Source organism: Ranitomeya imitator, chromosome 6 (assembly GCF_032444005.1).
Source record: "Ranitomeya imitator isolate aRanImi1 chromosome 6, aRanImi1.pri, whole genome shotgun sequence".
NCBI classification, from domain to species: domain Eukaryota; kingdom Metazoa; phylum Chordata; class Amphibia; order Anura; family Dendrobatidae; genus Ranitomeya; species Ranitomeya imitator.
Window position 1 is genome coordinate 561524770 of NC_091287.1, and position 24742 is coordinate 561549511.

Sequence of the window (24742 nt, forward strand, 5' to 3'; positions counted from 1 at the left end):
GCTCTCGTCAGTACACGGTGCGTGCTCAGACCCCGCTCTGCTGTCAGACCACCGCTCTCAGCTGCACAGCGTCGTGCTCGCTCTCCGGCCTCCACGGATCTGCACACGTCACCTGCACTTTCTTGGCCACAGGAGGAGAGGTCGGTTGGTGACACAACGTGACGTGGTTAGAAGCAAATAGGAAGTCAAGCGATTAGGGAATATATGGAAGCCCAATACAGAAACTTCCTACATTTTTTTTTTTTATAGAAATTCTGTTCAAAAAGTTTTTCTCCATGTTCTTTTACACAGGAACAATTTATTCCCATTGTAAAACCTCTTCAAGTGAAGCCCCTCATTATTATTATTATTATTATTATTATTATTATTATTATTATTAGAAGCAATTTATTGGTCGCTCCCAATCCACATTTCTTGAGCAGCAGAGCAGATTTGTCTCCCCCATATCTGGTTGTATTACACCACCTTTGTCTTTCCTTCTTAGCGTCTCCTTGAAGGATCTGAAGGCGCTGCTTCCCCAAGTCAACTACCGAGTGCCTAATATGAGGTTTTTGCGCGATAAGTTACAGGTAAGAACATAATGGGGGCTGGTATTGTGCAGGGTATAAAGTGCTTAGACGCAGTCATCATACCTCATGAACATTTCCACATTTGTTTTACTTTACGCCCCCAAATTATAATGTACTTTATTGGGATTTTATCTCCCACCAACACAAAGTAGCAAATTTTTGTGAAATGTACATAAAGTGATAAATAATTTCTAAATGTTTAAAAAATGTAAATCTGTAGATTGTGAAGTACCCCCTTGTAGTCTGATGCCCCTAAAGAAATTACTGAGTGACCAATTTACCCTAAAAGTCACACAAGTGTTATATTGTGTCCCCCTGGGTGTGATTTCCTCTCAGTATATCTACAGCTGTTCTGTGAAGGCCTCAGAGGTTTGTGTTAGATCATTAGGGATCAAACAGCATCATGAAAACCAAGGAGCTCACCAGACAGGTCAGGGATAAAGTGGTGGAGAAGGTCAACCAGGGTTAGGTTATAAAAAAGTAGCCCAAGCTCTGAACATCCCACAGAGCGCTGTGGAAACCATCATGCAAAAATGAAAGGAATATGACACAACTGCAAACCTACCAAGACATGGCCGCCCACCTAACCTGACATCCCAAGCAAGGAGAGCACTGATTAGAGAAGCAGCCACGAGGCCGATGGTCACCCTGGAGGAGCCACAGAGATCCGCAGCTCAGGTTCTTTCCGTCCTGTAGACTTGATGATATGTAGTATTAACCCTTCGTCTCTCACCCCTTTCCCCTCAGGAGATCGAGGCCCGGAGTGAGCTCAGCTTCACGCACTTTATCCTTTTCTACAAGAACCTGATGTTCGACGCTCAGAAGTCAGTAAGTGTCTGCTGGATATTGGGATGCAGCGGAGCTCGCACTCGTCCGTCTCCCGGATAACGAGGCTGAATGCTAATTTACTACCATTGACAATTAGTTATTGTGCCAGCGTCAGGGCGACTGTTTATTGGTGGAAGGGAGCGACAGTTGGCACCAAGCTATCACACCCAGATGTCCGATACTGGGGCACTCAGACAGCCTGCTAATCCGGCGTCCAGTAATGACAGTTTGTAAAAGACTTTTCCAGTTTCCTTCTCCCTATTGCTCTTCCTCTGCTTGCTGTCAGTGGATGGGGCATTGGTGTTTATGCTCAGAGGATAAACAACCTGTAAATGGCTAATTCTTCTGGATTCGATGCGGTGGTGACCCGGTAAGGTGATCGTCCAGACTGATGCACTGTATCTGCACTGATACATTGTAACGACTATTGGGGAAAGAGCGATATGTGCTGCTGCTGAATTTAGCCCATATTGACTCGACTATTGCCCTCCGCTGACAGGAGGCAGAGATCTTAGAGCACAATGTATTAGTAAGTGACAGAACCAAAGGACAAAATACAGAAATGTACACAGTATAATGGAGGCCTATATAGAAAAGAGGCTGCAGGAAGTCCAGGGGGGCTGGGCCGACAGTGTAAAGCCACAATCCCAGCCACCACCATTCTGAACACAGAAAGTTCACAAATTGGCCTGTCTGGGCCTCAAGGGTCCCAGGGGGCTGCAGAGAATACCCATGTATGCTGTACATAAGAGAACTGATAACTGGGGGATGAGGGAGGCCTGTGTGATGGGAGGGGCCTGTGTGATGGGAGGGGCCTGTGTGATGGGAGGGGCCTGTGTGGTGGGCGGGCCTGTGTGATGGGGGGGTCTATGTAGTCGGAAAAGTCTGATGTGAGGGGCCTGTGCAATGGGAGGTATTTATACAGAGAAGTCTGTGTGATGGGTGGAGTCTAGGTAATAGGAGGGGCCTGTGTGATGGGAGGGGTCTGTGTAGTGGCAGAAGTGTGTATGATAGGAGCCGTCTATGTAGTGGGAGTCTATGGCTTAAGTGGTCTGTGTAGTGGGAAAAGTCTGTGTGGTGGAAGAAGTGTGTATGATGGGAAGGGTCTGTCTAGTGGGAGTAGTCTATGGCATGAGCTGTCTTTGTGGTGGAAGAAGTCTATGATGGGAGGGGACTATGTAGTGGGAGAGACCTGCATGATGGGAGGGGTCTATGTAGTGGGAGAGGCCTGTATGATGGGATGGGTAAAGCAGTGGGAGAGGTCTGTATGATGGGAGAGGTTTTTGTAGTGGCAGAGGCCTGCATGATGGGAGGGGTCTATGTAGTGGGAGAGGTCTGTATGATGGGAGGGGCTATGTAGCGGGAGAGGTCTGTATGATGGGAGGGGTCTATGTAGTGGGAGAGGTCTGTATGGTGGGAGGGGTCTGTGTAGTGGGAGAGGCCTGTATGATGGGAGGGGACTATGTAGTGGGAGATGTTGTGAATTCTGTGGTCAGGCTCCCTCCTGTGGTCATGAGTGGTACTTCGGCTGGTTCTGTCCATGAGCTTCCTTTGGTGGATGTGAGTGGGGCTGTGGCTTCTGAGTTTCTTTCCTCAGGTGACGAGGTTAAGTCGTTAGGTGCTGCTCTATTTAAATCCACCTAGTTCTTTGTTCCTGGCCTCCAGTCAATGTTCCAGTATTGGTCTGGCTCTCTCCTGGATCGTTCTTGTGGCCTATCTGCCCTGCATAAGCTAAGTTCTGCTTGTGTTACTTTTGTTTGCTATTTTTTCTGTCCAGCTTGCTATATTGGTTTTTCTTGCTTGCAGGAAGCTCTGGGACGCAGAGGGAGCCCCTCCGTACCGTTAGTCGGTGCGGAGGGTCTTTTTGCGCCCTCTGCGTGGTTGTTTGTAGGTTTTTGTGCTGACCGCAAAGCTATCTTTCCTATCCTCGGTCTATTCAGTAAGTCGGGCCTCACTTTGCTAAAATCTATTTAATCTCTGTGTTTGTATTTTCATCTTTACTCACAGTCATTATATGTGGGGGCTGCCTTTTCCTTTGGGGAATTTCTCTGAGGCAAGGTAGGCTTATTTTTCTATCTTCGGGGCTAGCTAGTTTCTCAGGCTGTGCCCGAGGCGCCTAGGTCTGGTCAGGAGCGCTCCACGGCTACCTCTAGTGTGGTGTGATAGGATTAGGGATTCCGGTCAGCAGAGTTCCCACGTCTCAGAGCTCGTCCTATGTTATTAGTAACTATTAGGTCATTTTCAGTGCTCTTAACCACCAGGTCCATTGTGGTTCTAAATCACCTGTTCATAACAGTACTGGAGGCCCAAAGTACTAATGCTTCTCAATAGAGGGAAAAGAGAAGTTCTGAGACCATTTTTTTTTCTCTGCACTGTGTTTTGTCTTTCTTTTCCCCTAGACATTTGGGTGGTTCAGGACACAGGTGTAGTGATGGACATTAAAGGCCTGTCTTCTTGTGTGGATCATCTAGAGCCTAGAATTCCTATTCCTGATTTGTTTTCTGGAGATAGAGCTAAGTTTCTGAGTTTTAAAAATAATTGTAAACTGTTTCTGGCTTTGAAACCCCGCTCCTCTGGTGACCCAGTGCAACAAGTTAAGATCATTATTTCTTTATTACGTGGCGAGCCTCAAGACTGGGCATTTTCCCTTGCGCCAGGAGATCCTGCATTACGTGATGTTGATGCGTTTTTTCTGGCGCTCGGATTGCTTTATGATGAACCAAATTCAGTGGATCAGGCAGAGAAAATCTTGCTGGCTCTGTGTCAGGGTCAGGATGAAGTAAAGATATATTGTCAGAAGTTTAGGAAGTGGTCTGTGCTCACTCAGTGGAATGAATGTGCCCTGGCAGCAATTTTCAGAAAGGGTCTCTCTGAAGCCCTTAAGGATGTCATGGTGGGATTTCCCATGCCTGCTGGTCTGAATGAGTCTATGTCTTTGGCCATTCAGATCGATCGACGCTTGCGTGAGCGTAAAGCTGTGCACCATTTGGCGGTATTATCTGAGCATAGACCTGAGTCTATGCAATGTGATAGGACTTTGACCAGAGCTGAACGGCAAGAACACAGACGTCGGAATGGGCTGTGTTTTTACTGTGGTGATTCCACTCATGCTATCTCCGATTGTCCTAAGTGCACTAAGCGTTTCGCTAGGTCTGCCACCATTGGTACGGTACAGTCGAAATTTCTTTAGTCCGTTACTCTGATTTGCTCTTTGTCATCCTATTCTGTTATGGCATTTGTGGATTCAGGCGCTGCCCTGAATTTGATGGACTTGGAGTTTGCTAGGCGCTGTGGTTTTTTTCTTGGAGCCCTTGCAGTATCCTATTCCATTGAGAGGAATTGATGCTACGCCTTTGGCCAAGAATAAGCCTCAGTACTGGACTCAATTGACCATGTGCATGGCTCCTGCACATCAGGAGGATATTCGCTTTTTGGTGTTGCATAATCTGCATGATGTGGTCGTTTTGGGGTTGCCATGGCTACAGGTCCATAATCCAGTATTGGATTGGAAATCTATGTCTGTGTCCAGCTGGGGTTGTCAGGGGGTACATGGTGATGTTCCATTTTTGTCTATTTCGTTATCCACCCCTTCTGAAGTCCCGGAGTTTTTGTCAGATTACCGTGATGTATTTGATGAGCCCAAATCCAGTGCCCTACCTCCTCATAGGGATTGCGATTGTGCTATCAATTTGATTCCTGGTAGTAAGTTTCCTAAGGGCCGACTGTTCAATTTATCTGTGCCAGAACACGCCGCTATGCGGAGTTATATAAAGGAATCCTTGGAGAAGGGTCATATTCGCCCGTCGTCGTCACCATTGGGAGCAGGGTTCTTTTTTGTGGCCAAGAAGGATGGTTCTTTGAGACCTTGTATTGATTACCGCCTTCTTAATAAGATCACAGTCAAATTTCAGTACCCTTTGCCGCTGCTGTCTGATTTATTTGCTCGGATTAAGGGGGCTAGTTGGTTCACCAAGATAGATCTTCGTGGTGCGTATAATCTTGTGCGTATTAAGCGGGGCGATGAATGGAAAACTGCATTTAATACGCCCGAGGGCCATTTTGAGTACCTGGTTATGCCATTCGGGCTTTCCAATGCTCCATCAGTATTTCAGTCCTTTATGCATGACATCTTCCGAGAGTACCTGGATAAATTCCTGATTGTATATTTGGATGATATTTTGGTCTTCTCGGATGATTGGGAGTCTCATGTGAAGCAGGTCAGAATGGTGTTCCAGGTCCTTCGTGCAAATTCTTTGTTTGTGAAGGGGTCAAAGTGTCTCTTTGGAGTTCAGAAGGTTTCATTTTTGGGTTTTTATTTTTTCCCCTTCTACTATCGAGATGGACCCTGTTAAAGTCCAGGCCATTTATGATTGGACTCAGCCGACATCTGTGAAGAGTCTGCAAAAGTTCCTGGGCTTTGCTAATTTTTATCGTCGCTTCATCAGTAATTTTTCTAGTGTTGCTAAACCGTTGACTGATTTGACCAAGAAGGGTGCTGATGTGGTCAATTGGTCTTCTGCGGCTGTGGAAGCTTTTCAGGAGTTGAAGCGTCGTTTTTCTTCTGCCCCTGTGTTGTGCCAGCCAGATGTTTCGCTCCCGTTTCAGGTCGAGGTTGATGCTTCTGAGATTGGAGCAGGGGCTGTTTTGTCGCAAAGAAGTTCTGATGGCTCGGTGATGAAACCATGTGCCTTCATTTCTAGAAAGTTTTCGCCTGCTGAGCGCAATTATGATGTTGGCAATCGAGAGTTGTTGGCCATGAAGTGGGCATTTGAGGAGTGGCGTCATTGGCTTGAAGGAGCCAAGCATTGCGTGGTGGTCTTGACGGATCACAAGAATTTGACTTATCTCGAGTCTGCCAAACGGTTGAATCCTAGACAGGCTCGTTGGTCGCTATTTTTCTCCCGTTTTGATTTTGTGGTTTCGTACCTTCCAGGCTCTAAGAATGTGAAGGCTGATGCCCTGTCAAGGAGTTTTGTGCCCGACTCTCCGGGTGTTTGGTGGGTATTCTCAAAGAGGGGGTAATTTTGTCTGCCATCTCCCCTGATTTGTGGCGGGTGCTGCAAAAATTTCAGGCTGATAGACCTGACCGTTGCCCAGCGGAGAAACTGTTTGTCCCTGATAAATGGACTAGTAGAGTTATCTCTGAGGTTCATTGTTCGGTGTTGGCTGGTCATCCTGGAATCTTTGGTACCAGAGATTTGGTGGCTAGATCCTTTTGGTGGCCGTCTTTGTCGCGGGATGTGCGTTCTTTTGTGCAGTCCTGTGGGACTTGTGCTCGGGCTAAGCCCTGCTGTTCTCGTGCCAGTGGGTTGCTTTTGCCCTTGCCGGTACCGAAGAGGCCCTGGACGCATATTTCTATGGATTTTATTTCGGATCTCCCTGTCTCTCAAAAGATGTTGGTCATTTGGGTGGTTTGTGATCGCTTCTCTAAGATGGTCCATTTGGTACCTTTGTCTAAATTGCCTTCCTCCTCTGATTTGGTGCCATTGTTTTTCCAGCATGTGGTTCGTTTACATGGCATTCCGGAGAACATCGTTTCGGACAGAGGTTCCCAGTTTGTTTCGAGGTTTTGGCGATCCTTTTGTGCTAGGATGGGCATTGATTTGTCTTTTTCCTCGGCTTTCCATCCTCAGACAAATGGCCAAACCGAACGAACTAATCAGACTTTGGAAACATATCTGAGATGCTTTGTTTCTGCTGATCAGGATGATTGGGTGTCCTTTTTGCCTTTGGCTGAGTTCGCCCTTAATAATCGGGCCAGCTCGGCTACTTTGGTTTCACCGTTTTTCTGCAATTCTGGTTTCCATCCTCGTTTTTCTTCAGGGCAGGTTGAGTCTTCGGACTGTCCTGGTGTAGATACTGTGGTGGATAGGTTGCAGCAGATTTGGACTCATGTGGTGGACAATTTGACATTGTCCCAGGAGAAGGCTCAACGTTTCGCTAACCGCCGGCGCTGTGTGGGTCCCCGACTTCGTGTTGGGGATTTGGTTTGGTTGTCGTCTCGTTATGTTCCTATGAAGGTTTCCTCTCCTAAGTTTAAGCCTCGTTTCATTGGTCCGTATAAGATTTCTGAGGTTCTCAATCCTGTGTCATTTTGTTTGACCCTTCCAGCTTCTTTTGCCATCCATAATGTATTCCATAGGTCGTTGTTGCGGAGATACGTGGCGCCTGTGGTTCCATCCGTTGATCCTCCTGCCCCGCTGTTGGTTGAGGGGGAGTTGGAGTATGTGGTGGAGAAGATTTTGGATTCTCGTATTTCGAGACGGAAACTCCAGTACCTGGTCAAGTGGAAGGGTTATGGTCAGGAAGATAATTCCTGGGTCTTTGCCTCTGATGTTCATGCTGCAGATCTGGTTCGTGCCTTTCATTTGGCTCGTCCTGGTCGGCCTGGGGGCTCTGGTGAGGGTTCGGTGACCCCTCCTCAAGGGGGGGGTACTGTTGTGAATTCTGTTGTCAAGCTTTCTCCTGTGGTCATGAATGGTACTTCGGCTGGTTCTGTCCATGGGCTTCCTCTGGTGGTTGTGAGTGGGGCTGCGGCTTCTGAGTTTCCTTCCACAGGTGACGAGGTTAATTCGTTAGCTGGCTGCTCTATTTAACTCCACTTAGATCATTGCTCCATGCCACCTGTCAATGTTCCAGTATTTTTCTTGTTCGCTCCTGGATCGTTCTTGTGACCTGTCTTCCCAGCAGAAGCTAAGTTCCTCCTTGTTTTTCTCTGGTTTGCTATTTTTCTGTCCAGCTTGCTATTTTGATTTTTGTCTTGCTTGCTGGAAGCTCTGGGACGCAGAGGGAGTGCCTCTGCACCGTGAGTCGGTGCGGAGGGTCTTTTTGCGCCCTCTGCGTGGTCTTTTTGTAGTTTTTGTGCTGACCGCAAAGTTACCTTTCCTATCCTCTGTCTGTTCAGTAAGTCGGGCCTCACTTTGCTATATCTATTTCATCTCTGTGCTTGTAATTTTCATCTTTACTCACAGTCATTATATGTGGGGGGCTGCCTTTTCCTTTGGGGAATTTCTCTGAGGCAAGGTAGGCTTTATTTTTCTATCTTTAGGGCTAGCTAGTTCCTTAGGCTGTGACGAGTTGCATAGGGAGCGTTAGGAGCAATCCACGGCTATTTCTAGTGTGTGTGATAGGATTAGGGATTGCGGTCAGCAGAGTTCCCACGTCTCAGAGCTTGTTCTGTATTATTAGTAACTATCAGGTCATTCCGTGTGCTCTTAACCACCAGGTCCATTATTGTCCTAACCACCAGGTCATAACAGGGAGAGGTCTGTATGATGGGAGGGGTCTATGTAGTGGGAGAGGTCTGTACGATGGGAGGGGTCTATGTAGTGGGAGAGGCCTGTATGATGGGAGGGGTCTTTGTAGTGGGAGAGATCTTTATGATGGGAGGGGTCTATGTAGTGGGAGAGGTCTGTATGATGGGAGGGGTCTATGTAGTGGGATAGGTCTGTACGATAGGAGGGGTCTATGTAGTGGGAGAGGCCTGTATGATGGGAGGGGTCTTTGTAGTGGGAGAGGCCTGTATGATGGGAGGGGTCTATGTAGTGGGAGAGGTCTGTACGATGGGAGGGGACTATGTAGTGGGAGAGGTCTGTATGATGGGAGGGGTCTGTGTAGTGGGAGAGGCCTGTATGATGGGAGGGGACTATGTAGTGGGAGAGGCCTGTATGATGGGAGGGGTCTATGTAGTGAGAGAGGCCTGTATGATGGGAGGGGTCTGTGTAGTGAGAGAGGCCTGTATGATGGGAGGGGACTGTCTAGTGGGAGTAGTCTATGGCATGAGCTGTCTTTGTGGTGGAAGAAGTCTATGATGGGAGGGGACTATGTAGTGGGAGAGGTCTGTATGATGGGAGGGGTCTATGTAGTGGGAGAGGTCTGTATGATGGGAGGGGTCTATGTAGTGGGAGAGGCCTGTATGATGGGAGGGGTCTTTGTAGTCGGAGAGGTCTTTATGATGGGAGGGGTCTATGTAGTGGGAGAGGTCTGTATGATGGGAGGGGTCTATGTAGTGGGAGAGGTCTGTACGATAGGAGGGGTCTATGTAGTGGGAGAGGCCTGTATGATGGGAGGGGTCTTTGTAGTGGGAGAGGTCTGTATGATGGGAGGGGTGTATGTAGTGGGAGAGGTCTGTATGATGGGAGGGGTCTGTGTAGTGGGAGAGGCCTGTATGATGGGAGGGGTCTATGTAGTGAGAGAGTCCTGTATGATGGGAGGGGTCTGTGTAGTGAGAGAGGCCTGTATGATGGGAGGGGACTATGTAGTGGGAGAGGCCTGTATGATGGGAGGGGGCTATGTAGTGGGAAAGGCCTGTATGATGGGAGGGGTCTATGTAGTGAGAGAGGCCTGTATGATGGGAGGGGTCTGTGTAGTGAGAGAGGCCTGTATGATGGGAGGGGACTATGTAGTGGGAGAGGCCTGTATGATGGGAGGGGACTATGTAGTGGGAGAGGCCTGTATGATGGGAGGGGTCTATGTAGTCGATTGTAGGATGAGCGAGTGATGGGTGGAGTCGATTGTAGGATGAGTGGGTGATGGGTGGAGTCGATTGTAGGATGAGTGGGTGATGGGTGGCGTTGTTTGTAGGATGAGTGGGTGATGGGTGGAGTTGATTGTGGGATGAGTGGGTGATGACTGGAGTTGTTTGTAGGATGAGTGGGTGATGGGTGGAGTCGATTGTAGGATGAGCGGGAGATTGGTGGAGTTGATTGTTGGATGAGCGGGAGATGGGTAGAGTTGATTGTAGGATGAGCGAGTGATAGGTGGAGTCGATTGTAGGATGAGCGGGTGATGGGTGGAGTTGATTGTAGGATGAGTGGGTGATGGATGGAGTCGACTGTTGGATGAGTGGGTGATGGGTGGATTCGATTGTAGGATGAGTGGGTGATGGGTGGAGTCGATTGTAGGATGAGTGGGTGATGGGCGGAGTCCATTATAGGATGAGTGGGTGATGGGTGGAGTCGATTGTAGGATAAGTGGGTAATGGGTGGAGTTGATTGTTGGATGAGTGGGTGATGGGTGGAGTCGATTGTAGGATGAGTGGGTGATGGGTGGAGTCGATTGTAGGATGAGTGGGTGATGGGTGGAGTCGATTGTAGGATGAGTGGGTGATGGGTGGAGTCGATTGTAGGATGAGTGGGTGATAGGTGGAGTCTGGACTATGGGATGAGTCTATCTTAGGGCGAGCCTGGGTGATGGGCGGAGTCTAGATGATGGGCGGGGTCTGTATTATGGCAGGAGCCTGTATCTGAGGAGTCTGGGTGATGGGCGGATCCATATTATGGGAGGAGCCTGTATCTGAGCAGTCTGGGTGATGGGCGGATCTATATTATGGGAGATGCCTGTGCATTGAGTAAGCTGTAAAGATGACATTTCCATTCCTTTCCTCTGATTGCAGATCATTGAGCAGCTGGAGTTATCGTTCCCTTTACGGTGAGTCAGATCTGCGCCTGCAGCATGTAGTAATCACACCATGACATCTGCACCACGTACAACAGGGAGGAGGAAAGAGCCTGGTGCACAATGACACAATACAACAAATGACGGCGACTCAGACTCACCTGTGCCGCGTATCGACAGCTATAGAGTCAGGCCGTAGTGTTACCATCAGGAATGATGAACTGCTGAGAGGAGAAGTAAGAATGGTGTCTGGGTTGTCTAATCAGGGGTCCCAACCAGTGGCTTCTGAGCCCCTCCTGTGCGGATCACGGTGGTCTGCTCAGGTGAGTTCCACCCTCTGCTGTACCCCTCTAAGCTTCATTCCCAGTTACTAGCAGCTCGTTGTTACGTTGATTTGGTGGTGGAACCAGTGGTGCGGCTATTTCTCCAAAGTTTCCCAGAAGCTGTTTGCAACACGACACTGTCAGGCCGCATGTTTCTCATGCTGCTGTGAGCCGTCTGTGTGACCTAAACCTGTTCCCATGCCAGCAGCGTCTCCGGACTTGTCTCCATCAGGCACATTGGAGATGTCATTGGTTGGTGGTTACTCAGGGGATGCCGGCAGCATCTCCAGACTTGTCTCTATCGGTCATATCGGAGAGGTCATTGGTTGGTGGTTACTCAGGAGCTGCCATCAGCGTCTCCGGACTTGTCTCCATCAGACACATTGGAGATGTCATTGGTTGGTGGTTACTCAGGAGCTGCAGGCAGCGTCTCCAGACTTGTCTCCATCGGGCACATCGGAGACGTCATTGGTTGGTGGTTACTCAGGAGCTGCCATCAGTGTCGCCGGACTTGTCTCTATCGGTCACATTGGAGATGTCATTGGTTGGTGGTTACCCAGGAGCTGCTGGCAGCGTCTCCGGACTTGTCTCCATCGGGCACATCGCAGACGTGATGGATCAGTGATTACACAAGAGCTGCCAGCAGCGTCTCCGGACTTGACTCTATTGGGCACATTGGAGACGTCATTGGTTGGCGGTTACTCAGGAGCTGCCGGTAGCGTCTCCGGACTTGTCTTTATAGGGCACATTGGAGACGTCATTGGTTGGTGGTTACTCAGAAGCTGCCGGCATTGTCTCCGAACTTGTCTCCATCGGGCACATTGCAGACGTCATTGATCGGTGATTACACAAGAGCTGCCGGCAGCGTCTCTGGACTTGTCTCTATTGGGCACATTGGAGACGTCATTGATCGGTGATTACACAAGAGCTGCCAGCAGCGTCTCCGGACTTATCTCTATTGGGCACATTGGAGACTTCATTGGTTGGTGGTTACTCAGGAGCTGCCGGCAGCATCTCCATCGGGCACATCGCAGACATGATTGATCGGTGATTACACAAGAGCTGCCGGCAGCCTCTCTGGACTTGTCTCCATTTTGCACATCGGAGACGTCATTGGTTGGTGATTATGCAGGAGCTGCCGGCAGCGGATCCCGTGGATTTGTACAGCCAGAACCTTCCTCAGACACCCATTAGTAACTTCAGTGATAGCAACCGAAGCCGGAGGTGTCGGGATTAAGGCTAGGTTCACTATGCGTTAGTGCAGTCCATTCAACGTATACGTTAAACTGACTGCACTAACGCAAGTGCCGACTTTGGCACAGCGCTAGCGCAGATGGTGCATCTGCTAGCTCCATCTGCGCTAGCAGTGACGGACCCGGAAACGCTGCAGCCCGCTTCTCGGGTCCGTCAATGACGGCACATCGCTAGCGCACGACCATTCAGTACATGGAGCATTCTAGTGAGGCATATTCAGTACATGGAGCATTCTAGTGAATATTCAGTACATGGAGCATTCTAGTGAGGAATATTCAGTACACGGAACATTCTAGTGAACATTCAGTACATGAAGCATTCTAGTGAGGTATATTCAGTACATGGAGCATTCTAGTGAATATTCAGTACATGGAGCATTCTAGTGAGGAATATGCAGTACATGGAGCATTCTAGTGAGGAATATATATTACATGGAACACTCTAGTGAGGAATATTCAGTACATGGAGCATTCTAGTGAGGCATATTCAGTACACGGAGCATTCTAGTGAGGGATATGTATTACATGGAACACTCTAGTGAGGAATATTCAGTACATGGAGCATTCTAGTGAGGCATATTCAGTACATGGAGCATTCTAGTGAGGCATATTCAGTACATGGAGCATTCTAGTGAGGGATATTCAGTACATGGAGCATTCTAGTGAGGGATATGTATCACATGGAACACTCTAGTGAGGAATATTCAGTACATGGAGCATTCTAGTGAGGCATATTCAGTACATGGAGCATTCTAGTGAGGCATATTCAGTACATGGAGCATTCTAGTGAGGCATATTCAGTACATGGAACATTCTAGTGAGGGATATTCAGTACATGGAGCATTCTAGTGAGGAATATGCAGTACATGGAGCATTCTAGTGAGGAATATTTAGTACACGGAGCATTCTAGAGAGGAATATTCAGTAGCAAAAAAAGAAATCCAGCTCACCATTGTAACGATCCCAGGAGGCTCGGAGCACGGAAACGCTGTGTCAAGGCGTGAGGAAACCAGGAAAAGAAAAAGAATTCCAGCTCAACGAGGCAGTGAAAAGTAAAAACTTGGTACTTTATTCACTTCATATGGGAAGCAGAGGATGAAACATCAGCACAATATAGATAAAAAACACTATCTACGCGTTTCAGGTGACAAAGCACCCTTAATCATGAAGTACACAGAGCATTCTAGTGAGGAATATTCAGTACATGGAGCATTCTAGTGAGTCATATTCAATACATGGCACATTCTACTGAGGCATATTCAGTACATGGAGCATTCTAGTGAGGAATATTCAGTACATGGAGCATTCTAGTGAGGAATATTCAGTACATGGAGCATTCTAGTGAGGGATATTCAGTACATGGAGCATTCTAGTGAGGAATATGCAGAACACGGAACATTCTAGTGAGGAATATTCAGTACATGGAGCATGGTAGTGAGGCATATTCAATACATGGCACATTCTAGGGAGGAATATTCAGTACATGGAGCATTCTAGTGAGGAATATTCAGTACTCAGTACATATAGCATTCTAGTGATGAATATGCAGTACATGGAGCATTCTAGTGAGGAATATGCAAGCATTCTGGTGAGGAATATGTAGTACATGTAGAATTCTATTGAGGGATATTCAGCACATGGAGCATTCTAGTGAGGAATATGCAGTACATGGAGCATTCTAGTGAGGAATATGCAGTACATGGAGCATTCTAGTGAGGAATATGCAGTTCATGTAGAATTCTAGTGAGGGATATTCAGCACATGGAGCATTCTAGTGAGGAATATGCAGTACATGGAGCATTCTAGTGAGGAATATGCAGCACATGGAGCATTCTAGTGAGGAATATGCAGTACATGGAGCATTCTAGTGAAGAATATGCAGTACATGTAGCATTCTAGTGAGGAATATGCAGTACATGGAGCATTCTAGTGAGGAATATGCAGTACATGGAGCATTCTAGTGAGGAATATTCAGTACATGGAGCATTCGAGCAAGGAATCTACATTACAGTGCTCGGAGCATTTTAATGAGGCATATTCAGCACATGGTGCATTCTAGTGAGGAATATTCAGTATATGGAGCATTCTAATGAGGCATATTCAGTACATGGAGCATTCTAGTGAATATTCAGTACATGGAGCATTCTAGTGAGGAATATGCAGTACATGGAGCATTCTAGTGAGGGATATTCAGTACATGGAGCATTCTAGTGAGTCATATTCAATACATGTCACATTCTACTGAGGCATATTCAGTACATGGAGCATTCTAGTGAGGAATATTCAGTACATGGAGCATTCTAGTGAGGAATATTCAGTACATGGAGCATTCTAGTGAGGGATATTCAGTACATGGAGCATTCTAGTGAGGAATATGCAGAACACGGAACATTCTAGTGAGGAATATTCAGTACATGGAGCATGGTAGTGAGGCATATTCAATACATGGCACATTCTAGGGAGGAATATTCAGTACATGTAGCATTCTAGTGAGGAATATTCAGTACTCAGTACATATAGCATTCTAGTGAGGAATATGCAGTACATGGAGCATTCTAGTGAGGAATATGCAAGCATTCTGGTGAGGAATATGCAGTACATGTAGAATTCTATTGAGGGATATTCAGCACATGGAGCATTCTAGTGAGGAATATGCAGTACATGGAGCATTCTAGTGAGAGATATTCAGTACATGGAGCATTCTAGTGAGGAATATGCAGTTCATGTAGAATTCTAGTGAGGGATATTCAGCACATGGAGCATTCTAGTGAGGAATATGCAGTACATGGAGCATTCTAGTGAGGAATATGCAGCACATGGAGCATTCTAGTGAGGAATATGCAGTGCATGGAGCATTCTAGTGAAGAATATGCAGTACATGGAGCATTCTAGTGAGGAATATGCAGTACATGGAGCATTCTAGTGAGGAATATGCAGTACATGGAGCATTCTAGTGAGGAATATTCAGTACATGGAGCATTCGAGCAAGGAATCTACATTACAGTGCTCTGAGCATTCTAATGAGGCATATTCAGCACATGGTGCATTCTAGTGAGGAATATTCAGTATATGGAGCATTCTAATGAGGCATATTCAGTACATGGAGCATTCTAGTGAATATTCAGTTCATGGAGCATTCTAGTGAGGAATATTCAGTACATGGAACATTCTAGTGAGGAATATGCAGTACATGGAGCATTCTAGTGAGGCATATTCAGTACATGGAGCATTCTAGTGAGGAATATTCAGTACATGGAGCATTCTAGTGAGGAATATGCAGTACATGGAGCATTCTAGTGAGGAATATTCAGTACATAGAGCATTCCAGTGAGGAATATTCAGTACATGGCACATTCTACTGAGGAATATGCAGTACATGGAGCATTCTAGTGAGGAATATTCAGTACATGGAGCATTGTAATGAGGGATATTCAGTACATGGAGCATTCTAGTGAGGAATATTCAGTACATGGAGCATTCTAGTGAGGAATATGCAGTACATGGAGCATTCTACTGAGGAATGTGCAGTACATGGAGCATTCTAGTGAGGAATATTCAGTACATGGAGCATTGTAATGAGGGATATTCAGTACATGGAGCATTCTAGTGAGGAATATTCAGTACGTGGAGCATTCTAGTGAGGAATATTCAGTACGTGGAGCATTCTAGTGAGGAATATTCAGTACGTGGAGCATTCTAGTGAGGAATATTCAGTACGTGGAGCATTCTAGTGAGGCATATTCAGTACATGGAGCATTGTAGTGAGGGATATTCAGTACATTTAGCATTCTAGTGAGGGATATTCAGTACATGGAGCATTCTAGTGAGGAATATTCAGTACACGGAGCATTCTAGTGAGGCATATTCAATACATGGCACATTCTAGTGAGGCATATTCAGTACATGGAGCATTCTAGTGAGGAATATTCAGTACATGGAACATTCTAGTGAGGGATATTCAGTACATGGGGCATTCTAGTGAGGGATATTCAATACATAGCACATTCTAGGGAGGAATATTCAGTACATGGAGCATTCTAGTGAGGCATATTCAGTACATGGAACATTCTAGTGAGGGATATTCAGTACATGGAGCATTCTAGTGAGGAATATGCAGTACATGGAGCATTCTAGTGAGGAATATTTAGTACACGGAGCATTCTAGAGAGGAATATTCAGTAGCAAAAAAAGAAATCCAGCTCACCATTGTAACGATCCCAGGAGGCTCGGAGCACGGAAACGCTGTGTCAAGGCGTGAGGAAACCAGGAAAAGAAAAAGAATTCCAGCTCAACGAGGCAGAGAAAAGTAAAAATTTGGTACTTTATTCACTTCATATGGGAAGCAGAGGATGAAACATCAGCACAATATAGATAAAAAACACTACGCGTTTCAGGTGACAAAGCACCCTTAATCATGAAGTACACAGAGCATTCTAGTGAGGAATATTCAGTACATGGAGCATTCTAGTGAGTCATATTCAATACATGGCACATTCTACTGAGGCATATTCAGTACATGGAGCATTCTAGTGAGGAATATTCAGTACATGGAGCATTCTAGTGAGGAATATTCAGTACATGGAGCATTCTAGTGAGGGATATTCAGTACATGGAGCATTCTAGTGAGGAATATGCAGAACACGGAACATTCTAGTGAGGAATATTCAGTACATGGAGCATGGTAGTGAGGCATATTCAATACATGGCACATTCTAGGGAGGAATATTCAGTACATGGAGCATTCTAGTGAGGAATATTCAGTACTCAGTACATATAGCATTCTAGTGAGGAATATGCAGTACATGGAGCATTCTAGTGAGGAATATGTAGTACATGTAGAATTCTATTGAGGGATATTCAGCACATGGAGCATTCTAGTGAGGAATATGCAGTACATGGAGCATTCTAGTGAGGAATATGCAGTACATGGAGCATTCTAGTGAGGAATATGCAGTTCATGTAGAATTCTAGTGAGGGATATTCAGCACATGGAGCATTCTAGTGAGGAATATGCAGTACATGGAGCATTCTAGTGAGGAATATGCAGCACATGGAGCATTCTAGTGAGGAATATGCAGTACATGGAGCATTCTAGTGAAGAATATGCAGTACATGGAGCATTCTAGTGAGGAATATGCAGTACATGGAGCATTCTAGTGAGGAATATGCAGTACATGGAGCATTCTAGTGAGGAATATTCAGTACATGGAGCATTCGAGCAAGGAATCTACATTACAGTGCTCGGAGCATTTTAATGAGGCATATTCAGCACATGGTGCATTCTAGTGAGGAATATTCAGTATATGGAGCATTCTAATGAGGCATATTCAGTACATGGAGCATTCTAGTGAATATTCAGTACATGGAGCATTCTAGTGAGGAATATGCAGTACATGGAGCATTCTAGTGAGGGATATTCAGTACATGGAACATTCTAGTGAGTCATATTCAATACATGTCATATTCTACTGAGGCATATTCAGTACATGGAGCATTCTAGTGAGGAATATTCAGTACATGGAGCATTCTAGTGAGGAATATTCAGTACATGGAGCATTCTAGTGAGGGATATTCAGTACATGGAGCATTCTAGTGAGGAATATGCAGAACACGGAACATTCTAGTGAGGAATATTCAGTACATGGAGCATGGTAGTGAGGCATATTCAATACATGGCACATTCTAGGGAGGAATATTCAGTACATGTAGCATTCTAGTGAGGAATATTCAGTACTCAGTACATATAGCATTCTAGTGAGGAATATGCAGTACATGGAGCATTCTAGTGAGGAATATGCAAGCATTCTGGTGAGGAATATGCAGTACATGTAGAATTCTATTGAGGGATATTCAGCACATGGAGCATTCTAGTGAGGAATATGCAGTACATGGAGCATTCTAGTGAGAGATATTCAGTACATGGAGCATTCTAGTGAGGAATATGCAGTTCATGTAGAATTCTAGTGAGGGATATTCAGCACATGGAGCATTCTAGTGAGGAATATGCAGTACATGGAGCATTCTAGTGAGGAATATGCAGCACATGGAGCATTCTAGTGAGGAATATGCAGTACATGGAGCATTCTAGTGAAGAATATGCAGTACATGGAGCATTCTAGTGAGGAATATTCAGTACATGGAGCATTCGAGCAAGGAATCTACATTACAGTGCTCTGAGCATTCTAATGAGGCATATTCAGCACATGGTGCATTCTAGTGAGGAATATTCAGTATATGGAGCATTCTAATGAGGCATATTCAGTACATGGAGCATTCTAGTGAATATTCAGTTTATGGAGCATTCTAGTGAGGAATATTCAGTACATGGAACATTCTAGTGAGGAATATGCAGTACATGGAGCATTCTAGTGAGGCATATTCAGTACATGGAGCATTCTAGTGAGGAATATTCAGTACATGGAGCATTCTAGTGAGGAATATGCAGTACATGGAGCATTCTAGTGAGGAATATTCAGTACATAGAGCATTCCAGTGAGGAATATTCAGTACATGGCACATTCTACTGAGGAATATGCAGTACATGGAGCATTCTAGTGAGGAATATTCAGTACATGGAGCATTGTAATGAGGGATATTCAGTACATGGAGCATTCTAGTGAGGAATATTCAGTACATGGAGCATTCTAGTGAGGAATATGCAGTACATGGAGCATTCTACTGAGGAATGTGCAGTACATGGATCATTCTAGTGAGGAATATTCAGTACATGGAGCATTGTAATGAGGGATATTCAGTACATGGAGCATTCTAGTGAGGAATATTCAGTACGTGGAGCATTCTAGTGAGGAATATTCAGTACGTGGAGCATTCTAGTGAGGAATATTCAGTACGTGGAGCATTCTAGTGAGGGATATTCAGTACATAGAGCATTCTAGTGAGGAATATTCAGTACGTGGAGCATTCTAGTGAGGAATATTCAGTACGTGGAGCATTCTAGTGAGGAATATTCAGTACGTGGAGCATTCTAGTGAGGAATATTCAGTACATGGAGCATTCTAGTGAGGAATGTTCAGTACATGGAGCATTCTAGTGAGGAATATGCAGTACATGGAGCATTCTACTGAGGAATGTGCAGTACATGGAACATTCTAGTGAGGAATATTCAGTACATGGAGCATTGTAATGAGGGATATTCAGTACATGGAGCATTCTAGTGAGGAATATTCAGTACGTGGAGCATTCTAGTGAGGAATATTCAGTACGTGGAGCATTCTAGTGAGGAATATTCAGTACGTGGAGCATTCTAGTGAGGCATATTCAGTACATGGAGCATTGTAGTGAGGGATATTCAGTACATTTAGCATTCTAGTGAGGGATATTCAGTACATGGAGCATTCTAGTGAGGAATATTCAGTACACGGAGCATTCTAGTGAGGCATATTCAATACATGGCACATTCTAGTGAGGCATATTCAGTACATGGAGCATTCTAGTGAGGAATATTCAGTACATGGAACATTCTAGTGAGGGATATTCAGTACATGGGGCATTCTAGTGAGGGATATTCAATACATAGCACATTCTAGGGAGGAATATTCAGTACATGGAGCATTCTAGTGAGGAATATTCAGTACCTGGAGCATTCTAGTGAGGGATATTCAGTACATGGAGCATTCTAGTGAGGAATATGCAGTACACGGAACATTCTAGTGAGGAATATTCAGTACCTGGAGCATTCTAGTGAGGAATATGCAGCACACAGAGCTTTCGAGCAAGGAATCTGCCTTAAAGGGAACCTGTCACCCCGTTTTTTGAGATTGAGCTATAAATACTGTTAAATAGGGCCTGCGCTGTGTGTTCCTATAGTGTATGTAGTGTACCCCGATTCCCCATGTATGCTGAGAAATAACTTACCAAAGTCGCCGTTTTCGCCTGTCAATCAGGCTGGTCAGGTCGGGAGGGCGTGGTGACATCGCTGGTTCTTCCTCAGCTTTACGTTGGTGGCGTAGTGGTGAAGACACAGCGCGCGATCTGCGCTGTCATCCCTTTCGTCGGTGGGGGCGGCCATCTTCCTGGGGCCGCGCGTGCGCAGATCGAGTGCTCTGCTGCACGGGGCTTCAGGAAAATGGCCGCGGGATGCCGCGCGTGCGCATTAGAGATCGCGGCGGCCATTTTCCCAAAGCCGAGATGCAAACTCGATCTGCGCACGCATCTGCGCTTCACCACTACGCCACTACGCCACCAACGTAAAGCTGAGGAAGAACCAGCGATGTCACCACGCCCTCCCGACCTGACCAGCCTGATTGACAGGCGAAAACGGCGACTTTGGTAAGTTATTTCTCAGCATACATGGGGAATCGGGGTACACTACATACACTATAGGAACACACAGCGCAGGCCCTATTTAACAGTATTTATAGCTCAATCTCAAAAAACGGGGTGACAGGTTCCCTTTAAACAGAGCATTCAAAATAAATATATGCAGTACACAGAGCATTGTAGTTGGCTGTAAGCCATAATCATCAACATTAACAGAAATAAGCACATGAAATAGATCACTCTGTTTGTACTGACTCTATATAATACGAGTTTCACTTTTTGTATTGAAGAGCTGAAATAAATGAACATTTAGCTGATTTTCTCATTTTGTGAGCTGCACCTGTAAATGAAGTGTGCTGGCGAGTGTGTAGTGAGGGGTTGGTGTTACTGGGAGCATTCTGATAACCAGCAGACAGTACACACCGTGTGCGGTAATCGCAGAGCGCTCTGGATGACAGTGGAGGTAGGATAATTACCATCTAGTTCTTTTCCCCAGGAATGTCGATCGCCCCGCACTGTGTCAGATCTCACTCTACGACTTTCAGCGCTTTCTTCAATTTGATCAGAAGGTGAGAAACACGAAATGATAAGGTGCGTGTGAGCCGTGAGCGAGTATTCGGGCGCCGTCCCACCAACCATTCCACTACCGGACCCCACTGTCACCTTCCAGAGCCGTCATGTCACTCTGATCTTGTTGTAGGAAGTCTGGGCAAGTGACCTTGGTAAAGTGAGGGACTTTCTATGCAGTTACATGCGGGACGCAGATGTGGAGATGTCGGAGCCGGTGCTGCAGCTGGAAGAGGTGAGTCAATGTCCAGCATCAGCCAGACGTGGACCGTGCACAGCGTCCGCTCCATAGGAAGACACTGAGGAGCGTACGTGTCCCCACCTGCTGTATGCGCCGTCACATTCAGAGCTGTATTCACAATTCTGCTGTTATATCCCGCATTATGCTTCACTCACATCCAGAGCTGCACTCACAATGCTTCCATTACATCCTGTATAATACAGCAACCACATCCAGAGCTGCATTCACAATGCTTCCATTACATCCTGTATAATATAGCAACCACATGCAGAGCTCAGTTCATATTCCTAGTCATGCTTCACTCACATCCAGAGCTGCACTCGCAATGCTTCCATTACATCCTGTATAATACAGGAACCACATCCAGAGCTGCATTCACAATGCTTCCATTACATCCTGTATAATACAGCAACCACATGCAGAGCTCAATTAATATTACTAGTCATGCTTCACTCACATCCAGAGCTGCACTCACAATGCTTCCATTACATCCTGTATAATACAGCAACCACATGGAGAGCTCAGTTCATATTCCCAGTCATGCTTCACTCACATCCAGAGCTGCACTCGCAATGCTTCCATTACATCCTGTATAATACAGCAACCACATGCAGAGCTCAGTTCATATTCCTAGTCATGCTTCACTCACACCCAGAGCTGCACTCACAATGCTTCCATTACATCCTGTATAATACAGCAACCACATGCAGAGCTCAGTTCATATTCCCAGTCATGCTTCACTCACATCCAGAGCTGCACTCGCAATGCTTCAATTACATCCTGTATAATACAGCAACCACATGCAGAGCTCAGTTCATATTCATAGTCATGCTTCACTCACATCCAGAGCTGCACTCACAATGCTTCCATTACATCCTGTATAATACAGCAACCACATGCAGAGCTCAGTTCATATTCATAGTCATGCTTCACTCACATCCAGAGCTGCACTCACAATGCTTCCATTACATCCTGTATAATACAGCAACCACATCCAGAGCTGCATTCACAATGCTTCCATTACATCCTGTATAATACAGCAACCACATGCAGAGCTCAATTAATATTCCTAGTCATGCTTCACTCACATCCAGAGCTGCACTCACAATGCTTCCATTGCATCCTGTATAATACAGCAACCACATCCAGAGCTGCATTCACAATGCTTCCATTACATCCTGTATAATACAGCAACCACATGCAGAGCTCAGTTCATATTCCTAGTCATGCTTCACTCACATCCAGAGCTGCACTCACAATGCTTCCATTACATCCTGTATAATACAGCAACCACATCCAGAGCTGCATTCACAATGCTTCCATTACATCCTGTATAATACAGCAACCACATGTAGAGCTCAGTGCATATTCCTAGTCATGCTTCACTCACATCCAGAGCTGCACTCGCAATGCTTCCATTACATCCTGTATAATACAGCAACCACATGCAGAGCTCAGTTCATATTCCTAGTCATGCTTCACTCACATCCATAGCTGCATTCACAATGCTTCCATTACATCCTGTATAATACTGCAACCACATGCAGCGCTCAATTCATATTCCTAGTCATGCTTCACTCACATCCAGAGCTGCATTCACAATGCTTCCATTACATCCTGTATAATACAGCAACCACATGCAGAGCTCAATTCATATTCCTAGTCATGCTTCACTCACATCGAGAGCTGCACTCACAATGCTTCTATTACATCCTGTATAATACAGCAACCACGTGCAGAGCTCAATTCATATTCCTAGTCATGCTTCAAGCACATCCAGAGCTGCATTCACAATGCTTTCATTACATCCTGTATAATACAGCAACCACATGCAGAGCTCAATTCATATTCCTAGTCATGCTTCACTCACACCCAGAGCTGCACTCACAATGCTTCCATTACATCCTGTATAATACAGCAACCACATGCAGAGCTCAGTTCATATTCCCAGTCATGCTTCACTCACATCCAGAGCTGCACTCGCAATGCTTCCATTACATCCTGTATAATACAGCAACCACATGCAGAGCTCAGTTCATATTCCTAGTCATGCTTCACTCACATCCAGAGCTGCACTCGCAATGCTTCCATTACATCCTGTATAATACAGCAACCACATCCAGAGCTGCATTCACAATGCTTCCATTACATCCTGTATAATACAGCAACCACATGCAGAGCTCAATTAATATTACTAGTCATGCTTCACTCACATCCAGAGCTGCACTCACAATGCTTCCATTACATCCTGTATAATACAGCAACCACATCCAGAGCTGCATTCACAATGCTTCCATTACATCCTGTATAATACAGCAACCACATGCAGAGCTCAGTTCATATTCCTAGTCATGCTTCACTCACATCCAGAGCTGCACTCACAATGCTTCCATTACATCCTGTATAATACAGCAACCACATCCAGAGCTGCATTCACAATGCTTCCATTACATCCTGTATAATACAGCAACCACATGCAGAGCTCAGTTCATATTCCTAGTCATGCTTCACTCACATCCAGAGCTGCACTCGCAATGCTTCCATTACATCCTGTATAATACAGCAACCACATGCAGAGCTCAGTTCATATTCCTAGTCATGCTTCACTCACATCCAGAGCTGCATTCACAATGCTTCCATTACATCCTGTATAATACAGCAACCACATGCAGAGTTCAATTCATATTCCTAGTCATGCTTCACTCACATCCAGAGCTGCATTCACAATGCTTCCATTACATCCTGTATAATACAGCAAACACATGCAGAGCTCAATTCATATTCCTAGTCATGCTTCACTGACATCCAGAGCTGCACTCACAATGCTTCTATTACATCCTCTATAATACAGCAACCACGTGCAGAGCTCAATTCATATTCCTAGTCATGCTTCACTCACATCCAGAGCTGCACTCACAATGCTTCCATTACATCCTGTATAATACAGCAACCACGTGCAGAGCTCAATTCATATTCCTAGTCATGCTTCAAGCACATCCAGAGCTGCATTCACAATGCTTTCATTACATCCTGTATAATACAGCAACCACATGCAGAGCTCAGTTCATATTCCTAGTCATGCTTCACTCACATCCAGAGCTGCACTCGCAATGCTTCCATTACATCCTGTGTAATACAGCAACCACGTGCAGAGCTCCGTTCATATTCCTAGTCATGCTTCACTCACATCCAGAGCTGCACTCGCAATGCTTCCATTACATCCTGTATAATACAGCAACCACATGCAGAGCTCAATTCATATTCCTAGTCATGCTTCACTCACAT

General features: G+C 45.7%; 1 protein-coding gene across 2 annotated transcripts in view; it reads left to right on the plus strand.

Moving 5' to 3' along the window:
• The window catches only part of LOC138643184 (1-phosphatidylinositol 4,5-bisphosphate phosphodiesterase gamma-1-like), a 180166-nt gene that overhangs the window by 106763 nt on the left and 48661 nt on the right, over positions 1 to 24742 (plus strand). For both annotated transcript variants that reach the window (XM_069732017.1, XM_069732016.1), the window contains exons 5-9: positions 485 to 569; positions 1317 to 1397; positions 10792 to 10826; positions 21146 to 21218; positions 21350 to 21451. In XM_069732017.1, the coding sequence (XP_069588118.1) occupies positions 485 to 569; positions 1317 to 1397; positions 10792 to 10826; positions 21146 to 21218; positions 21350 to 21451 (376 nt within the window). The remainder of the gene's footprint in view (positions 1 to 484; positions 570 to 1316; positions 1398 to 10791; positions 10827 to 21145; positions 21219 to 21349; positions 21452 to 24742) is intronic.